The 20,959-nt window shown below is 31.0% G+C and overlaps 1 protein-coding gene across 1 annotated transcript in view; it reads left to right on the top strand.

Moving 5' to 3' along the window:
• Positions 1–19,022, top strand: part of LOC132918137 (hypoxia-inducible factor 1-alpha-like) — a 51,258-nt gene extending 32,236 nt beyond the window's left edge. Inside the window, exons 8-12 of the mRNA XM_060979249.1 lie at positions 12,869–13,308; positions 13,561–14,074; positions 14,178–14,431; positions 14,707–14,942; positions 17,083–19,022. Of these exons, the coding sequence (XP_060835232.1) occupies positions 12,869–13,308; positions 13,561–14,074; positions 14,178–14,431; positions 14,707–14,942; positions 17,083–17,343 (1,705 nt within the window). The 3' untranslated portion in view covers positions 17,344–19,022. The remainder of the gene's footprint in view (positions 1–12,868; positions 13,309–13,560; positions 14,075–14,177; positions 14,432–14,706; positions 14,943–17,082) is intronic.
• Positions 19,023–20,959: the final 1,937 nt, after the last annotated feature.

Genomic DNA, 20,959 nt, shown 5'->3' with positions numbered 1-20,959 from the left:
AATTTATTTATAAAATAGTAAGTATAGTAATACTTAATTCATGGATGTCTATAACATATTTGTTTGGTGTGTCACTATTTAAAAATTCATTTTTAATCTATAATACAATAAAATAAATAATAATCGTTGAATAATATACGGATATTAATAGAAGATTTAAAACATTTTTTTCATAAATTATTTTAACTAAATGTTTTAGGTTGTACCTGTGTCCTGTGTCACAGTTGCAATTATTATTATTTTTTAATACGCTTAACACATTCGTGAAAGCTGCTGTAGTGTATAAGTTGTTCGAAAATAAATGCCTTCATATAGTCGCATGCGCTTGAATACGGTTGGTCACCTCTGGACGAGTCCATAATAGATGATTAAGTTTTTGTAATATTGGTGTACAAATAAAGTATATAGACCATTGGTTGCTTTTTTATAACACATAGGTATTAATTTATTATAATTTATATGTAATTAATAGGTTTAGTGTATAAAAATGTATATTCATTGAATATACTTCACTTTACGTTTACACGCACCGATATCATTTTGAAATGTACATATTCATCATACAACATGACAAGTTAATTGTTATAAACTAAATTTGATTAGAAAACTAGAATACTTGTATCTATGATGGGTATATTATGTAAATACCACCAATATGCAATTTTTATACATTTTTTTCGGTTTTCTTTAAACATTATAATTAATATTATAAACTTGATATAGGAAAATATGAATATACATACCATAATAATAAAATCAAGTTACCTATAAAATTAAATAAAAATTCTTTAAAAATATAATCGCATACTAGTATAGTAGAGTCAGCTCATTGTGATTTATTATAAAATTACAAGTTTAAATTAGTAGTTAAAAAAAAAACTTTCTCTTTTTTTAATGATCTAGCTCAATATTCAGAAATGATCTGTATTATCATTTTATTCTAATTTATTCTCGTTTGTTTTTATCATTATGTTTATTAATACTCATGTAATATTTCCAATGATTTTAGAGTTATCTCCACGAAGAACTTATTGTTGATTATTAATTGTTATAAATGAATTTACTTTATCAACAGATTTTTTAATAACTTATACAGTTTAGTTTTGTAATAACTTAATATTCTATATTTCTTTATATAAATATACCTATATATATTTTTTTTCTTCTGATACACATATATATATATATATTTGTTTCATAAGCATGTTTCGTACATATTTGAATTTTCTTTCCTACCCTTCACAGTTTATGTACAGATGAAACATTATTATCTAACTACATTGGTTTAACTTAAGACCTTAAAAAATATACTGTTGTGTTTATCATTTGATATAATTCACATATTTATTGTTTATTTTTGAACATTGCTAAGATTATATAATATTTGGGTTTCTGTTTTACTTCAGTGACAATAAACAAATACAATTGTTGATAATGCTATATGTTTTAATATGCATGTCTTTAAAAGTATAAAAGTATATTATTATATTTCAAAAATTATTTATAATTCGAATAGTTATGATACACATAATGTGTGTATACAATTGGATGATACATTTTTTAAAATTATTTTTGTTCTTGTACTTTTCGTTTTTTTTATTACTGATTTTATGAGATTGCATTAGTAAAAAAAAATTCGCTGACCTATAACAGTAGAATAAAGTAAAAATCTCTCCATATATCATTCATTATTATTAAATTGTTTAAATTAAGGTGTATCATATTATTTATTATAACAATTGTAATATACCTATAATATATTATTTATGTTTTATCTGAAATTTTTTTTTTTTTAATTAAGTTATATGCGTTTATTTTTCTTAAAGTTTTTTAATATTTATAATTATTAGTATGTTAAAGAAATTTATTTAGCTCTCGTAAAACACATATTATGTTATTCTTTATAATATAGTTTAAAATACTTTAATTTCAATAATGTAATCATAATTAGTAAAATACGGTGAAAAGTTTTTTTTAACTATATTAGATACTCAATTGTGAGATAAAGAAATACATTTTACTAGTATGGTTTCTTTATAATTTTTGTTTTATCCATTGTGAAATAATGTAAATTTAAAATAGTGTTTTAACTTTTTAATATCGTTTTACATCTTGTAGTTTGTACGATATATATAACCGTTGCAAAATGATATAGGTAGGTACATTTGGACTTTCGATTGACCCTTCGAGTTTAGATAGTTTAATGTGGTCATTATTGATTTTAAAAACTCAATGTATTTTTATTATACATTAAAACAGTTTTTCTATAGTATGGCTATTAATGAGCATGATGATGTATACGCTTATTTACCGACTTATTGCAAGCAAGTCCAGACATGTTTTTCTTGCAGTTTTGTTGTTTTACCTCCATGAATATGAACTGTGAATATATTTTTAGCACATAAATTAATTATGTTTTAATGAACATCATAGTTCGACGGGTCAGTTAAAAGTTGAACCCATACATCCATAATATATGATAGAACTATGATATAATATATACCTATCATACTGGAGATAACGTTCGCTGGTTTGAAATCTTTCATAATTTTGTTATGTTAAAGGCTAACTAGGTGATTTTCTTAAGATAAGATAATAATGTAACTGTATTGTATTGAATAGATATTTAGTGAGTTCCAAACAATTTTTTTATTGTAAAAAAAAATGTACATCACATTTATTATTTATTAATCATTATTCATTTGTACGCGTTACATTATATAGTATATTAGTATAATGCAATAACGCATATAGGTACTTATAAATTATAACATTATAGGTTGCGTATACTATCGTTATGTACGCACTATAATAATATAATTTTATTACGGAAAAATAAAATCCAAATCATAATATAATAATATGATGCGTTAATGATGTTTTATTCAGAACGCCGGCGTCATCAGAGGTGTAAAATGTTATTTACTCTGCCCTCGTTATGCGTCGTATACTACAAATTATATATTATATACGTTTGTGTGAAGTAGGTAGCTGGTTAGGTATATGAGATATAGGTACCATGCGTATATGTATGTTCGCTGATTTATCTAGATTTTTTGGTCGAATACGACTGACGTCGCACTTAAATCTTAATAAAATAATACATCTATACGCTGCACCATGATAATAATGGGTCGTTTTGAAGATAAAAACGTTGTGCCGAAAATATTTCCGACACTATATATACCTATTATACCTATCGATGAGTGGTGAAAAGTTAATTTACTGCGAGATTTATCGCTATAAAAAATATAACGGCTCACAAGCCATAAATTAATGCTTGAGCGTTTTTTTTTCACGATTGTGACTTGTCCGCATAGTATATAATATAGTCTACGGTATAGTGACGTCGCGGTCGATGTATAACTCTATTTCTGAACGATTCTAAAATTAGCGGCCCGCTTTGTAAAAATTTTCTCCAACAATCAAAACAAGGCCACACGCTCGCCTTGAGTAACTCTTCTTACCACCGCTACTCATTAGAATTTTTTTGAAATTTTTTTCGTTATTTAAACTTGTATAGTCAGCATTGTTTACCTTTCTCACAGTATTGTTATTTTAATACTTCCCTCCAACCTCGTGCTGGCAATTGAGCTCCATTTTCATAGATCAAACCAAAAACAAATAGTATAATATTATTTTCAAACTTTTGTCTTTTATATATGATTATATGATTGCATAAAAAAATATTGTGTTGTAGTATTGTTGTAGATTCTAAATAGTAATTACAATAGGACTAATATAGGTACCTACACTAAAAACATCTTTCGGACGAACGATGAACATACGTAAACTATATTATTTTTAAGTTTGTATCTCAACATATAATATTTATATATGTAATATACATCATGTCTGTTGGCAATTCTGTTGAGCTCAAATATTATGTTTATGATTGAACAATAAAATTCAAGTGTAAACACATTACGTTATCGTTACATCTTATATTATTTGGTCGTTAAGCTTATAATTCTAGTAAGCAAATATTTTTAACCCTGTTAAAATTTAGGATACAATATAATGTACTACATTTTTAATTTTATGTTAAGTTTTTATGTTTGTGTTAAAGTGGTAGGTACGTGTTGTACTGTTGTTTGAGTATTGTTTTATATTTAAGTATTATTGACGTTTAATTGTATACCAATTGGACGTTATAATTGTATATGATGTTATATATTTTTTTAGTTAATAAAAGCCAATTTAACAGATTATAAGAGTTAAAAAAAGTAATAGAACTCATGTTAGTATGAGATTTACAGAAGTTAGATTTATCATAAGATTATTTACGCATGGTTTTTTATTGATTGCTTGTTTTATTTATCAAATATTTAATAGTTAAATATTCTTATTTTTAAAACCATAATTCAAACTAAATTAAGTAAAATATTAACTTTTTAATTTTATTCATCTGATTATTGAATAAAAACTTGCCTAATATTTAGTTTAATTCTATTATTATAATTATTTTTTATTGCATATTCAGTAAACAAATAATAACTCGTTAAAATTGTATATGCAATTATATTTTAAATAAAACGTCAAATTTTATTTATAATTAAAGTATCATATATAATTATGATACATTTTATTTGCAGGTACCTCCATGTACAGTATTTTTTTCAGTTCACATTAATAAATAATAATTGTGTAATATGCATATTCTATTTAGAATAAGGTAACACACTTAAAATAATTAAGTTAGCCTTAACAAAATATATATAATCGTATATACCAATGTGTATAAAAACAAACTAAAGAACTTATCTTGGGTCATATTACCTAACTTTTTTTTTTTTTTTTGGTAGATTGGTTCATTAATTATATGCTGAGTGTACGCTCGGTAAACTACAGAAACATAATGTTCAAAAGATAATGAATATTCATTATTGAAATTATGTAAAACAACAAAATTGAAATTTGTTTATTTTATGTACACTATTGACGAAATGTAACTAGTCGATAAAATATATAGGTAACTTAAAGTATTAATTCAATACTAATGGAAACCAATTTAGGCTATCAAGGCCAAATGACAGTATTCATATCTTATCAATGTTCGTATCTAAAACAATTATTATATTTATAGGATTTATACTTGGCAAATTAAATTTGTCTGCTCTATTTTGAACAAAATAAATTAATAGTTTTATTCTAATAGTATATTCTTTTTTACATTTATCGAAGCAAAATATTCGTTAATTTTATAAAACACATGGTTGTATTACCTATATTACTATATTTTTATACCAATACTACAATTTATTTTAGTGTCGACATACACACACATGTATATAATATATTTCATTCATGATAATTATATTGTACTTAATGGTCATGAGATATATAAGTAACCTAGTAACTTGAAACAAAGGAATAATTACCTGCTGTATGTCTAATTAATTCTATTCGGCACGCCAACGAATCAAAATGCATAAATCATTCATTTGTGGTATACTTATGTGTACCTATCTAAAAATATATTATAGTGTAAAAAAAAAAACGATAAAAAAATAATTAAATATTTCAATATGACAAGGTGTGTTCTATTTTTGCGAATATACCTAATTCGAAATTATTTTGTATACAATGTTTAAATAAATATATTATATGTATATATACACATAGATAACGAATTGAATGTATGTTGTAGTGACATTGTTTTTCGTTTACCCACAACTTTTAATTAAATTGATTTTAATTCGGTTACAATAATCGTTTCATTTGTAGATAATATTACATTCTGCAGCACTGGGTTGATGTTAAAAATAAATATTATAGTTTTAAGTTTTAATATTTATTTTTCGTTTTTATTATTGTTTTGACTTCTCTAATGACACGCAAATATAGAAAAAAATATTTGGTATCATCTAATCACCGAATTGAAAGTTTTGACGTAGTTGAGACATAGTGTCGGTATCGTTAAAATGAAACATTTTCCTTTTTAAGTAGTCCGGCAGGTTTTTTATGATAATTTATACGATACTAGGTTTAAATAATGTTGTGGTTCTCTTGCATAATTATCAATATCTATAATCAGTATAATATGCCTTCGGCTTGACGTGTATGAAAAGTTATATACTTCTTTTTGAACGTTGTCACAGTTGTATTTAATTACTAAACGTTTTAGTTTTTTTTTAATTTTTGTGAAATTTTTTGGTTCATCAACACATTATACTGGACTTAACAATCACACAGGTTTCGTACTATATTTAGTTAAAATCAATATTCATAGTAATGGTGCTAATAATTATTTATTGTTATCAATATTTTTTTTTTTTTAATAAACATCATATTTCGTCATAAATACTGAAAATAAGATTAATTAGCTAGGTTAGTGTGTATCTCTCTCTCTCTATGTAGTATATATATATATATATATGTATCATCATAGAACAAATTAATTTATAGTTTATGCAGGCGACATTAATAATAATATAAGGTTTAAATCGTAGCGTCAACGAGAGTAGTTAATAATGTCACCGAACCAAAATCCTTAAGGAATTGATTGAGTGTTTTATATTATACCGCGAAACAATAAATCATGATCGTGCGCACATCCATTTTATTACACATATTCGGCGACGCCAATACACATACTCACAATACATACACAGTACACACACATAAATATATATATATATACACATATTGGAGCAGACCGTAGCCAATACAAATAAAACTAAATATTTTGGACGCAGGTCAGAAAGTAAAATATTTTTGCCGAGAATATGTTGTTGTTTACGTGCATTTTTTAGTACCTATAGTACCTACTAATTACTGTAGTGTAATGTCTAAAAACATTAAGCCTATTCGTATTTTCATGTTCACACTTCACACCATTAAAGAAGTTGGTAGAATAGGTATGCTATGACGTAAGCTTAAAAATTTCCTGTTTCGCGTATTCCTGTATGTAGGTTTTTAAAATTTTGGTGTCGTTGCTCTTGACACAAATCATATATACATTATACCTTCCACTAAATAGGATTCAAATATATCTATATAGTATTATTGACACTTATCATTAATTAATCGGCATATTTTAGTATTAATAATTTATAAAAATCCGTTTCCAGCATTGTCTAGGAAAATTAAAATTTTAATGTTTTTCCTGGATAAATTGTATCTAAGTAATTTTTTTTGTCATGACCAACATTTTTAATTAATAACTAAATTATTAATTTTAAGACTAAACACTTAAATTTAATTAATTATTGTAGTTTATTATCAAATAAACAAATAATGTTCATTTATAATCGTTTGATATAATTTAAATTGATTGGTATTATTTGGGTTCAAAAACCGTTATATTTTGATAACACTATTATACAAGCTATACCTAATTTAGTATAGATATACTAAAACTGATTTTATTATTTATTCATAGGTTTTCTAATTTACTTTAAATGTTTTCTATATTATTTAAGTTCATACGTTCATTAAAAAATATCATAAATCTTTGATAATATAATAATATAATATTGTTATCTGTTTGTAAATCATTTTTTCCTCTTTAACAATAATATTTTAGACTTATATAAATTATATTATGTATGTTAAATTTACTAATGTTATATCCAATTGCTGATATGTTGTTTATATTTTTACCGGTACATTTATTATAATATGATAAATATAATAGATTAATAATATATCTATATATATATATGTAATGTGATAAATCGTAAACGGATCGTAGTTTGCGCATTATGCCATAATATAATCATACATTAATTATTTTATTATTATTTTTGACGCTCAGCTATAATATACCTACAACCTAAAATACTCGTATTGTAATTACTAATTACTATTACACGGCTAAGAAATAGGAAAATACAAAATGAAAACTATGACGTATATTTCAGTTATTACATTATAATATGTACAGAACGTCTTGTTTTGAAAATTATTTTACTGTTGTCTGTGAGATCTTATAACTTATAAATAATATACAACCAAAAAAAAAAAAGTAAAACTACCGATACGAATTACTCTTATTAATCAGTCAGTAATCATAATAACATATTGTGTATTTATTAATTATTAGTAGTATAACGTAATCTTAAACCTGCAGGACAACCCCTAGGTTCAGATCCAGTCTGGTTGTTGCGCGTTTCACTGCAGTTAATTTAGAATCGCGTAGTGTTGTTATATGACAAAAATACATGAAAATCGGGTTCGCTCCGAAGGATTTTATTTTAATAATTATTATTATTTATTATCAATATTCCCGAAAGGAAAAAAAACGTGCGAAGTTGAAACCATGTTTTCCAGATGACCTAGAAACACATAGTGTATAATGTATTCACAAAGCTGTATTTATTTCGACGTGGAGTCAGTGGTATACCTATATAATATAGTATAATTCAGCCGATGTATCTCTTACAAACTAATGCGCAGTCACCGATGAATGTTTTAATTTATTCACATGTCAGATATATGCAGTTTAGTTTCAAGCTCACAGAGATCGAAAAGTATTATTTTTGCCGAATACAATAATTGTGATTTTTAAAAATTCATCGCTAAAAATTTCGTTAAAATTTGTAGTACATATATTTTATTTGAATTTTTTTTGTTGCTTTTTTTAGGACGATCATGTCGAAGAGATCATCTTTTAATCGACCTAAATGAGCGGTCATCACAACTATATTAATAATATACTGTTTGATGCACTTTATATCTTAATGCAACTGCATACACTTAATGTGGAAGGATGGTAATGGAATGATTGTCATCATTAATATAATGCTATATAAATATTTTGCAGGATTCGGGGGTGCATTTTATTTATTTATTTTCTCAAGTATTTTGATTTGCTCTACAGAAATGATTTCAGATAGCCGATCAGCCAAGAATATCTTTATTCAATATTTGTGTTGTTTTTTTCTACCATCAATCCTCATCTATTATCGTGTCCAACGTCGCCGTTGAGCGAGAGTGAGAGATTATATAAAGTAGAGGTATATAATTTCGGAACTGGATTTGTTTACGAAAATACACGCTTCGCTATTTTAAGATCACTGCGTGTCTTAAAACGCCGTGGGTTTCATTTAAATATTATATTCGTAACTTTGACTGCGCCTGGACCAGGACCGGTAATAAGAAAAAAAATTTGAGAAAAAAATAATTATATAAACACTTATAATATAACACAGCGTGATGAATATATCGTCGTCATCGTCTCGTTGTGCCAGTTTTCATATTTGATTAGGCACTCTTATTAATGATATGTCGAACGTGAATAATTAATTATTTAATCAATGTATATTATTTTTTTTTGCTCGCGAGAAAAAACGAACCTTGATCATTCAAAGGCATATTATTCGTTTGTTACGTCCACAATATGCGTCTACTCGAGCGGGCGGGCGGGTGGGCTAATATTATATTATAATTATAATGAAACCATAATCAAAATCAATAAAAAATTAAATAATTGTAGCCGACTGCATAGCGTTGTCATTATAAATATGAATGCTCTAAGCCAACCACGGTAGCGTGTGTAATATACTTGTAAAACATATGTTTTCCGTCTCCCACCTATCCATATGTTGTATATATTTATATACCTACATTCAATGACTGTGTGACTATATAGAAACTATGCCTATAGTATAACTATGGAGGTTTTCGATGACGTCGGTTCCCCAAAAATTCGATCAATATAATATAGCTTTGTACAATAATATCATAATAATTAATAATTATGATTCGCGTGTCGACGTGATTCGTCGTTGTATTGTTAAAAATCATTTCATTCAAAAAGTTTTACGGCAAATATAATTACTATATTTGGTTAAATACCTATTTATGCTTTAATATGGTGTATCGTATATAATACTATATTATATATATATATTATTTTGGCATTGTTTAAAGCGTTTTACATAATAAGATGTGCTATTTTTTTTCTTCCAAGTTACTATTTTAAATCATTATGCAACAAAAACGTGTCTATGTTTATATCAAACATGTGTAATTACAACATCTTCCTTACGACTAAAAAATAAAATATAGCCTGCTACACAGTATATTGCATGCATTACACATACTGTACTTACACGCGTATCAAACGTTCGGTAAAATTATCATTTAAATATACATAATGTTATTCTGTGTAACGAGTTCCCCATGAACGTCTAGTGACTTATTTTTTTTTTTAATTTTGAGCGTTGTTAAACGAAAATACCTTGAGTATATAATATGTTATATTATATTATACTTATCATTATCGGGATTGTGATGTATTTTGTGACATTATAGGTAGTTTCATTAACAGTATAACTATGGTTGTTATTGGAATTTATTATGTGAAAAAATTGTGTGCAATTTGTTTAAATGTTTTTAGCAGTATTTACTGGCTACTGCAATTATACTATTATTATTATGATATTATATTCTCCATGGGTTATCGTCGTGTATTGACAGGTATAATATTACTATATGCATTACAACAACGGAGTTATCAGCCCTCCTCCAAACACGTGAATCGTAAATGTTCAATTATTATTATTGTACAAGATAAATTTCGACAAAACGATGATAATCAAAAACACATTATACGCTGCACGGTTTCGTTGCCGGTAGGTGAGCGCTCGCAATGGTGGTCACTCTGTGTAACAGCTGTCGACTGGTCTAGTCTAGACTTGAATAATATTATTCAGTTGCGTGCTAGCTGCCAGTTAATTTTTTTTAAGTTTCGTGTGATCTCTCGTACACTTTTAAAACGAATAGCATTAGTTTTGTTTTACTTTTGTTTTTAATAATAGATCTAAAGTTTAAATTCCTATTAGCAGTACAAACGTTTAAATTCATTTTATTGGAATTTTTATTACTATTATTTTAATTTAAATTATTATTTTACTTTTATAAGTTTTACTCTAAGGTAAATCTAATTCAAACATTATTAATTACATTTATATTTAATTTCATTACATTTTGTTTTGCACTCACAAAATTTAAAATAATACGTACTTATAATATGTGTTTATATTGTGTTGGAACGGTTTTTCAAACAAACATTTTATTCTTTTCAGTTTTCACTTCGTTATTCGTAATAGTTTCTATTTACATTCTTATATGTTTTCATTTTTTTTTTATTTTTGCACAGACGTGTGTCTTTTTATGGATAATGTCAATCAATTTACCATTTTTGGTCGTATCTACTAATTCGATAATAATAAAAAGAAAACATTTTCGTGGCATGACGTAACAATGCTTTATAATTAAACCGGTATCATCGTTCCATTAAGTGTATTCAGTACGCTTAATAAAACAAACCATTTAGAAGATAAAATAATTGTTTAATTTATTTTTTTAATATTTTCATTTGACATGACATATAATATATTTAGTATAAAATTATCGTGTCTATAATATATTATAATTGTAACAACACATTATAAATGGTATTGTAAAAATTGTTATTATCATAAATACTATTTTTCAATATTTTAATTTTACTTTTCCACCTACTCGTGCATATGTAACAAGTACGTTATAATATGCCAATTGTACACATTTATATGTGTGGTATTTGGCTCTCGGCTCGGATGAAGTAGTGTGTGCGGGAATGTGGTCCGAATTGTAAAGCCGGTAGTTTAGCTATTTCAACTCGTAAAATTATTTTCTGTTAATTAGTGAAATCATTTCTTGTTTCTTATATTTTGTCATTATTGTCGTCATTCGAAAGCTTTATAGTTTGAATTTGTGTTAGCAATTCTTATTCATGTAAATGTCAGCAGTTAACAGTTCATTGACCCAGTCGAACATAGATTATTCCTATTATTATTATATTATTTAATACACTTAAACGTCTTAAACACGCATTACAATGTGCATTTAGGCATAAAAAATATCTAGTTAACGTATTGAAGCTTTATTATAGCTATTGCAAAATAAATAACCTTGGTATGGTTTCCCATAAAGTATGAATGAAATCGTTTATTTTTAATGCCAATTAATCGCGTAATGAGTATAGGGAATTGAATCTCTTAGATTAATATATCATTCTTTAGTTGTAGATGAATACAAACGAAAAAAAAACTATGTGCAAAAGTGTCTTAAAAAAATAAATAAAAATTATTTTTCCTTTTAGTAATATAATGAAATAATAATAAAAAACATACAACGGTCATAGGTTAATTCGATCAAAAATCGATAATTAGGTATATGAAATTCATAAACATAATAATATTATATACATTGATATAATACTATATAGTGATTATATTATCATCAAGTTGATAATTCGTTTATATATTTAATATACACGGCAAGAGGGCAATCAAAACTTCGTCACTCGTATAGGTTTCTATACTGATAACGAAGGTGTATCGAATAGATATAAGGTTACTAAACGGCCTTGAACTTTTCCGTTGTAAAAGATTCGCCGAAATCTTCAAACCGAAATCCGCTGTGCGCGAGACACTCCGTCGTAATATAAATACACACACACACACACACACACACACACACACACACACATACATACAGAAACACATACATTATACATTAACATTACATTTGGTTGTACCTTACGTACATGTTTTAGACGCCTGATTTACATCCTATATACATTGTACTCTCGTGTTACCTCTGTCGTTTCTTTTTTTCTTTTCTTACCGTGAACTTCTTACCGCAATGGCAATCGAAAATAAACGTCCCAATTGGCACATTCTTGTCGGCCGCCGGTTGCCAAGTAGGAGAGGAAAAAAAAGGAAGACAATTAGAGCGAAATAAAATAAAATGTAAACCGATAACATAAAATAAAAAATATAAAATAAATAAAATGGATATAATATTGCATATATTTGAAAATCGAAAATAAGTACATTGTTTGTAATAGTTTGATTTGTTTGTGTTTTTGCAGTGGCGTGGAACACGGCGACGAGATCTACTCACTGTGCCAGCTATCACCGGTCGTCTGCAAGCCCGCCATCCAGGACAAACCATCGTCGCCGCAAAAGCAAAAGCAGCAAAAGCAACAGCCGCAACAACTGAAACAGCAACCCACAACTTCTGCCAAAAGACCATCATCCACGGAAAAAGTGTTCAAGCCCAAGTGTCTAGTGGACTCTTCCACGTTCTTGTTGCCAGCAGGCAATGGGCCGGTTTATCTGGACGTGAAAGGTGACGGTAAGCCGAGAACCGCATCGCAGTCGGCCACGTCTACCGCCAGTGTCATAAAAAAGAAACCAGAATCGTGTTTGGAGAGCCCGAAAGCCACGACGGCCAAGATTTTCGCCCCGCGAACCGAAGACATGAACAAGGGGTTCCTGACGTTTTCGGATGACGACACGGGACTGACCAGTGAGTGATACCACAGATTTTCGATTGTATATATTACGTGGTAAAATTTCTAAATACCGGACACTGTCGGTCGCTGACATTTTTGCTCCATTTTCATGCTCCGCTATTCAGAGGTTTTTGTTAGGGAAGGTTTCACCGTATATTTATGCTTTTACTATAACAATTATTTGTCCCACTAACAAGTATAATATTTGCGATGTAGCACACTCGACGTGTTAATCAATTTTTCATCGCTTATTTTGTGGTTTTCAGTGCTCAAAGACGAACCAGAAGACTTGACTCATCTGGCCCCGACGGCTGGTGACGTGTGCGTGCCTCTGGACACTTGCGGTCTCGGGCATCTTGGATTGTTTATGTCCGACGTGCTTGACGACCTCATACTCACCGACTGTTCGTTGGCACCGTTCGACTCGTTGCCGGCGCCGCCGTCGCTGCACGACGCATACTCTTCGGCTTCCCGATCTTCACCATCGATGCACCACCTACACCACCATCACCTCCACCACGGCGACGAACTGTCGCAGCACGCTGTCACCGACCTGTGCGATCCGACCATGTCCTCGCTGCTGGGCATGGACCTGGACAACAGCCCCAATGACTTGGACTTGGACCTGTCGCTCAAGAATCAGTTCATACCCCTGTACGAAGACGACCTGTACCCACTGCTGTCAGACGATCTGCTGTGGGGCAGCGGTGACAGATCGCCGTCGCCAAAACCGTCGCCGAACGCGATCAATCACCACGACGGCAGTAGCAACAACAACTGGTGAGCGACGCGGTAACGATAAAGGGGGTCTTGGGTTGTGTAGATGGTAGTTTTTACGATGTGTATACGGTTCTATAATTGTTCTGTATATTTTTTTGCTTAGGCATGTGCCAACGACGGAAGATATCGTTGGGAAAAATTCGATTGACAGAGACGCGCCGCCATCTCCGAGCTTGGCCAAATTGTTGCAGAAGACTGACGCGGACGCACTGCCTTGCAGGCAACAGCACTTTGATAGCGGCGGCAGCCTCCTACACATGGACGGTGGTGACTCGTGGGGATCGATCAGTAAAATGTTACACCAGCGGTATAACTCGGGCGGTTCCTCCGGGTCCGAACCTACAACGGCTGTGACAGGTGAGCGTTTCGTCATTGGCGGCGTACTTGTTACTTATTATTAAGCGGGGTTCACAGCTACGTTGTGCGTCTGTTGCTTGGTCAAGCTCTGTATAATTTAAGATAGATTATATTAGTGAATAATTCCACAACTGCAATGGCCTATCAGAATAAGACGAAAATCACACAACACATAACGTAGCTGTATAGACTCTCGGCTGTAATGTCGCACTTTTCGATAACGGTTTTGTGGTGTTGTGCTAACTGTTTCGCGATATTGTCGTTTTGTTTCACAGATCAGCGCCATAACCAACACAACCCCCTACGGCAACAACAACCACAGCCACAGCAACAGTTGGATTGTAACGGGTCGGCAGCAGGCCGGGCCAATGGCGGCGGTGTCAAGCGAACTGGGCCGAATGCCACCGCGGCTGCAGCCCCGTCGACGTGGAAACGGTGTCGTCAAGAGGAAACGGCTAAACAGGGTGCTTCTAACAGCGTGTTGATGAACCTGCTGGTCAGCGGTTGTGATGTGAGTGCTGGTTACGTGTGTTTCACATCGCCCAAGTCGAAAAATGCCACTGCTGCCGCGGTTGCGTCAGTCGCGTCCCAACAGCGTCATTCGCGTTTTTACGAACAACATCAGCGGCGCAACGTGACGGCAAAGTGATTGCGTGTATAGTGGACTTGCGCGTGTGCGCGCACGTGTTGATATAATATATAATATTATCGTAGGCGCAAACAAGTCACATTTATTGGGGGAAATGATATGTTCCTCCATCCCGTGATATATTTTTAAAACGATAGGTATCTTTATGGTTAGTACCAAGTAGGTGCTAAAATTTAATCGGGGGAACTTTGGAAAAATTTGGTGGACTAGGGCCTCCCAATTTGTTGTGCCACAATAATAGATAATATTATACATTATGTGGGTCGTGCCCGGAGGAATATTTTGAAAATGTTCATAATATTATCATAATAATATGATGTTTACCCTCGCCGATATAGGCGCACCCTGTATATAATAATGTACAAGAAGACGTGTGCGTGTGCGCGTGATAGATCCCGTACCTGTCCGTCTAAACGGTGAAGCGATACGGTTTAGATACATACCTTAGATTTGATGTGTATATTATGTATTATTGTAAAACGCGAGAGCACAATCGTGCGCCCTTATTCTCCCGCGCATGTATAGGTAAACATCACTAGTGTTTGTTTCGATATGGATCGTCGTGGAGGAAAAGGAGAGAAAACGAGCCCGATTTTTGTCGTGGTCCTATGGCGCGTTTTCTGCCAGGGTTTATATAATATAGTATAGTTAGCATACACGACATGTGCAATACAATGCATATAATAATATAATAATACACCACATTTGTTGATTCTTAGTTGAAATAAAAACGAAAAATAAATTACAAATATATATATATATTATATATATTATATTTTAACATTATTAGTCGGTTGTATTATTTTTGTTTTTAGTCATTCTACTATATGATATTATAATATACGTTATATTATTATAATTATGTACCTATATACGTCAGACGACCATCATATTATGGTGGTGCAACCGTCGACGACAATGTGAATTGTTTACTGTTTATTATTATTTGTTTATTATACATACATATATATATATATATATATAATTTACCCTATATGAAATATAGTTAATAATATTTTATTTTGTTTTAAAAATAATTTTGTCTATATAATAAAGAACAAAACTTTTTGGTTTTTATTGCTCTTTTGATCCTTTCAGTAGCAGTAATAGTAGTTGTAGTAGTGGTAGATAAAACCGTGTACCTCTTTGACTCAGTGTATATTGTTTGTAAGTACGGCGTACCCACGACTTATAGTTTTTTCCTGAACGCTAAAAAATAATAAAATCTATTGATTTTATAAACGCTGTTACGATGCGACATATGATGGCTGAAACATCAGAGACTGTCGCCGGGTATCATATGACATATTTTGGTCGCACGTGACCAAACGATACTATAATATGACGTTATTTGTCTATTCAAAAACTGATATTATCACAAAACCATTAACAGGGGACCATACTGGACAATGAATATGAAAATCAGTAATTAAACCGACCCGTATGTGTCGACAGCATTATGTTTGTACATACTCACGATTTTTTAAAAATTTGTGCACCAATGCTTGTCTTAGTTATTGGACTCGAGATGATGGTCCTATAGACGCCGCTACGTTGTCAAATTTGTATACTTATCATTTCCTCTAAACACTCGACGCAACAGAACGATTGTGTTCGTTGCGAAAAAGACTGTTCACTCTGATATACAATTACGATATCAGTTTACATATAACTTCACGTTAGTATTGACATCTAAGGCCATTTCTGGACAGAAATTCGAATGCCGGCGAAACGATTTCGATCGAACTAGACACTATAATGTCAAAGAGGGACGCCACCACCACACCATATATGTATTTGTTAAAAAAGAATACACTTAGGGTCTTAGGGATAGAGTTAAAGAGAAGATACCGCGTATACGCGTTATCGCTTTGCCGTCTCAACGTCAATAATAATACTAGACATCACGTCCACTCCCCTCCCCCGATACCTTCTTACGATAATTATATGTATTTTATAACTAACGATGCAGATTAAAGTTTTCTTCTTGTGTCCCGTCTAGGACGACGCGGGAAAATCAATGATCGGCAAGAACTCTATGGTGAAAGACGGTTCGCAGCCAAGGCACCGATCGAGGCTAAAGGCCGCCTCGTGCCTGTTGGACCCAGGCAGCTCTTCCATACCATCGCTGATGGACTTGACTGCACATGACTACGACGTAAACGCCCCGGCAGGTGGCGTACTGCTCCAGGGATCGGAACTCCTGAAGGCCCTGGAAATCGGTGGCGGCGGAAGCGGGGGCGGAAACATAGCCGTTGCATAGTTGCCAAAAAATCAGGAGCAGGAGCAGAAGAAAGGATAAACAAGATTGCCGAGCAGTAATCAATATACCCCGCGTATATTACACATACGCACACATACACACACACACACACACACACATATGCATACATACATACCTACAAACAACTACGAATATTATTTAATGCCTATTATACCCGGACGACAAAAAATCGAAATGTCATACCATTCTGCTGTCCAATAATGAAATAATATTATCATGAAAATATGTCACATTACGTTATTTTTTTTATTAACGCTCGACAATAATTATTTTGTACAACAGCTACGCGTAATTATTGTGCGGAAGACAGAGCAAAGGAATCCGTCCGCAGTCTCTTCTTACTTATACTCATATAGAGCATCGTTGTGTCTCGGAGCCACTCAGTAGAGTCCGATTTTTGAGCAACCGTCGCGCGTCGTGACATATGATTTACATCGAGTTTTTTTGTCCTTGCTTGTTGTCTCTGCCCGTCATAAATCGCGCATACAACTGTTCTCATTATTATTGTTATTTCGCTCTCCTCAAAAAAGAAAAAAAAATGTACAAAATTTGTGCGCCGCTGCTTTCTCTCTGCTCCGAGACTTCTTATTTATATTATATAAAAACTATATTATGATATCATATTCTTATATACTAACCTTTTCTAATATATTGTTTGCGTTTATTATCGCTTGCTGTGTACCGCTTAGTTTTTAATTTTTTGATTTTTTTTTTCGATTTTCTGTACACCGAAAAATATTACGCACTGCTCGCGTGTGTAGCGTTGGTTTCGGGATAATGTGCTCGACCCCGCGAAATCGATTTTTATTTGGTTATCATTATATTATAGTTATATGTACAATGTACCACATTTTTTCCACAGTGTATACCGATATCATTACTATTACTATTATTATTATTATTATTATTACTATTTTTATTATTATTATCGTTGTCAATGAGAAACGTCTTACAACTGATCTTATAATATTAAGTTTAAAATTAACCTTTTTCTACGTCGACAGCAAACTTCATAATCTCTTTTTCGGTTACCGAAATTAATTTAATAATATGTAGGTACCTTTATATATTGTAATTTTAATATTTTTATTTTGTAATGGAGGGGACGAATGATGTAAGAGCCCAGTAAAAAAATTAAGAACATAGTTACCACCTATATAGGTACATATGTGGACGATTTAACAAAAAAAAAAAAAAAAAAATGAAAGGAAAATTGAAAATTGTTGTGTGCTGTAAGGCTGTAATTTTTTTATCACACTGTTAACATTCGTTATTTACATGTATACCATGTATGCATATGTGCCTATACGGTATGGTATAAATAACATCTGCTCTTAAATTTTTTGTACTTGCGGAAAAAGGATACAATTTATAGTGAACGGTGATGGTTTTGTGTAAGACACGTCCGAATGCTCAAATATTATTTTGTATAATTCTTTTTAAGATGGAAAAATTATATTTAGTGATATTTATTAAGGGACATTTACGTGAGTGTAAGCGTATAAGATATTTTTCGATACATTTCTTTATATTTTGTTAACTTTTTTTTGTTTTTGATTTTTTTTTTCTTCAAAGTAGTTATTTTAGTTAAGCAGTTTGCATTGTTTGCTAAACATTCATATAATATACATAAATAAATATTTATAATTATTATATTATATTTAGATACGTTTGTTCATATTATAATATATTACCTAACTATATTATATAGAATCTGACAAATCACAATCGCATTATATGTATTTCCCGCGCAATCTACGAGTTCACTCGATATGCCGTTGCCTTCCATTATCACGCCAAAGCGACGGTTTCGTCTCGTACGTGGTAATATGTGGTGTGCAGGTATGACATTTGCGCTCTCGGTACATACTCGGAAAGAGAGAGAGAGAGTGAGAGAGCGAGCTATTTCAACATACTCGGCATGTACCTGTAATAACCCCGAGAGTGTATTCGGACAAAATGTCACACTCCGCCACATATAACATTATAACGGCGATAATAACATATAGTCAATCGCATTCGCCGGCATTCCTGTCCGTTCAGCCTACTCATTCGTTTTCGGCATATATTAACCCAATAACCTCGATGACATGTCCGGGCCGCGCGGTTGGGTCTGACGAATCCAGCAATGGTGCACTCCAGTGTTCGCGGGTTCGAATGGTCCTAGCCACTTTTAACGTCGTAATAATACATCACGATTATTAATTATATTATTTATGTATTTATAATTCGATAATATTTTTATAACGCGCACACGAAAATATAAAACGTATAAACGGTGGAATCATTTGGCGTTTGGCGGTGGATGGGAGGAAATTGCGTTATTATCGTGTTGTTATAATACGTTATTAATTACATTAAAATAATATGCTATTCAAATATAAGTAGAATTTTAATTCGATTATCCAGTTCAGAACTCATCCGACTGTAAAAAATGTTCCTCACTTTTTCACGCGCTAACGTGATGAACGCGAGTATATAGTAGCACCTTTATAGCTGTAAGGTCGATTTAATTTAGTTATTAATATGTTAAATAAAATCATTAGATTGTATAACTATTTACAAATTATACCCATCTTATTTATTTATTTATTTTAAACACGAGTAGACGACTAGCTAATTACTGATTAGACGTGTTGTTTAATTAAAAATATTACCTGTCTATACTTATAAGTATATCTACGTACAGCATTACATCAATGCGATCTAATAATGAAATTAAAGCCGAACAAAAGATAAACTGTTTACTTAACATATTATAATTACCCGTTTAATATATGCTCGTGTGTGTGTTTTCATATTTGTTTATAGGAAATATCTGATAGCGATACCACTTTATTCAAACACATAATACTTTTTATAATTATTAATTTATAAACAGATAACTTATATATATTTTATATATATATATATGCAAAGCAAACGTTGGTAATAGGCACCTTTTGAAATATATTTTTTTTCCAAGAACGGCACTTGGTTGTATCTAGCTACTTAGCTACTATATATTATCATTACGTATAATGCTTCGGTACCGGTAGCGATCTATTACCAAACGTTTCGTTATACTATATATACCTAGTTTTAAAGTAGTACTATTCTTTCAATTGATTTTCATAATCACTCAATTTAAAACTAACGATCGCGGTCATAGAATCGTCATCTATACTCTGCATACTTTAATATTAGATACATATTACATACGCTCTATTACTTACGCGTCAGAATGTTCATTTTTTTGACGATAATAAGTCATCACTTATAAAAAAAAACTTTGATATATTTTGTTTATTAACTATATCGATGTTCAACCCTCGTGGTTCTCATAATATACGACGAAACTAATATTACTTTTTACTGAATTTTCTACATCTCTATAATATTCAAATATGCTTACCCCTAACGTAATACTGTACGATGATTGAGATACCAAGTCAATTTATTGCCGGGTTTACGATAAAAAAAATCTCCCAGCCGTAGTCTGTGTGCAGGTATTACATGCGTATTAAAGATAGTGTTCTTACGATGCTGGTATGGTTATATCCTTTCGATTAACGAAGACATTAAGGCAACTTTTTGACCTTTGATCGTATAAATA

This window comes from Rhopalosiphum padi, chromosome 1 (assembly GCF_020882245.1).
Source record: "Rhopalosiphum padi isolate XX-2018 chromosome 1, ASM2088224v1, whole genome shotgun sequence".
NCBI lineage: Eukaryota > Metazoa > Arthropoda > Insecta > Hemiptera > Aphididae > Rhopalosiphum > Rhopalosiphum padi.
Note: the sequence above shows the minus strand (reverse complement) of the source record. Positions and strands in the feature narration are given on the sequence as shown.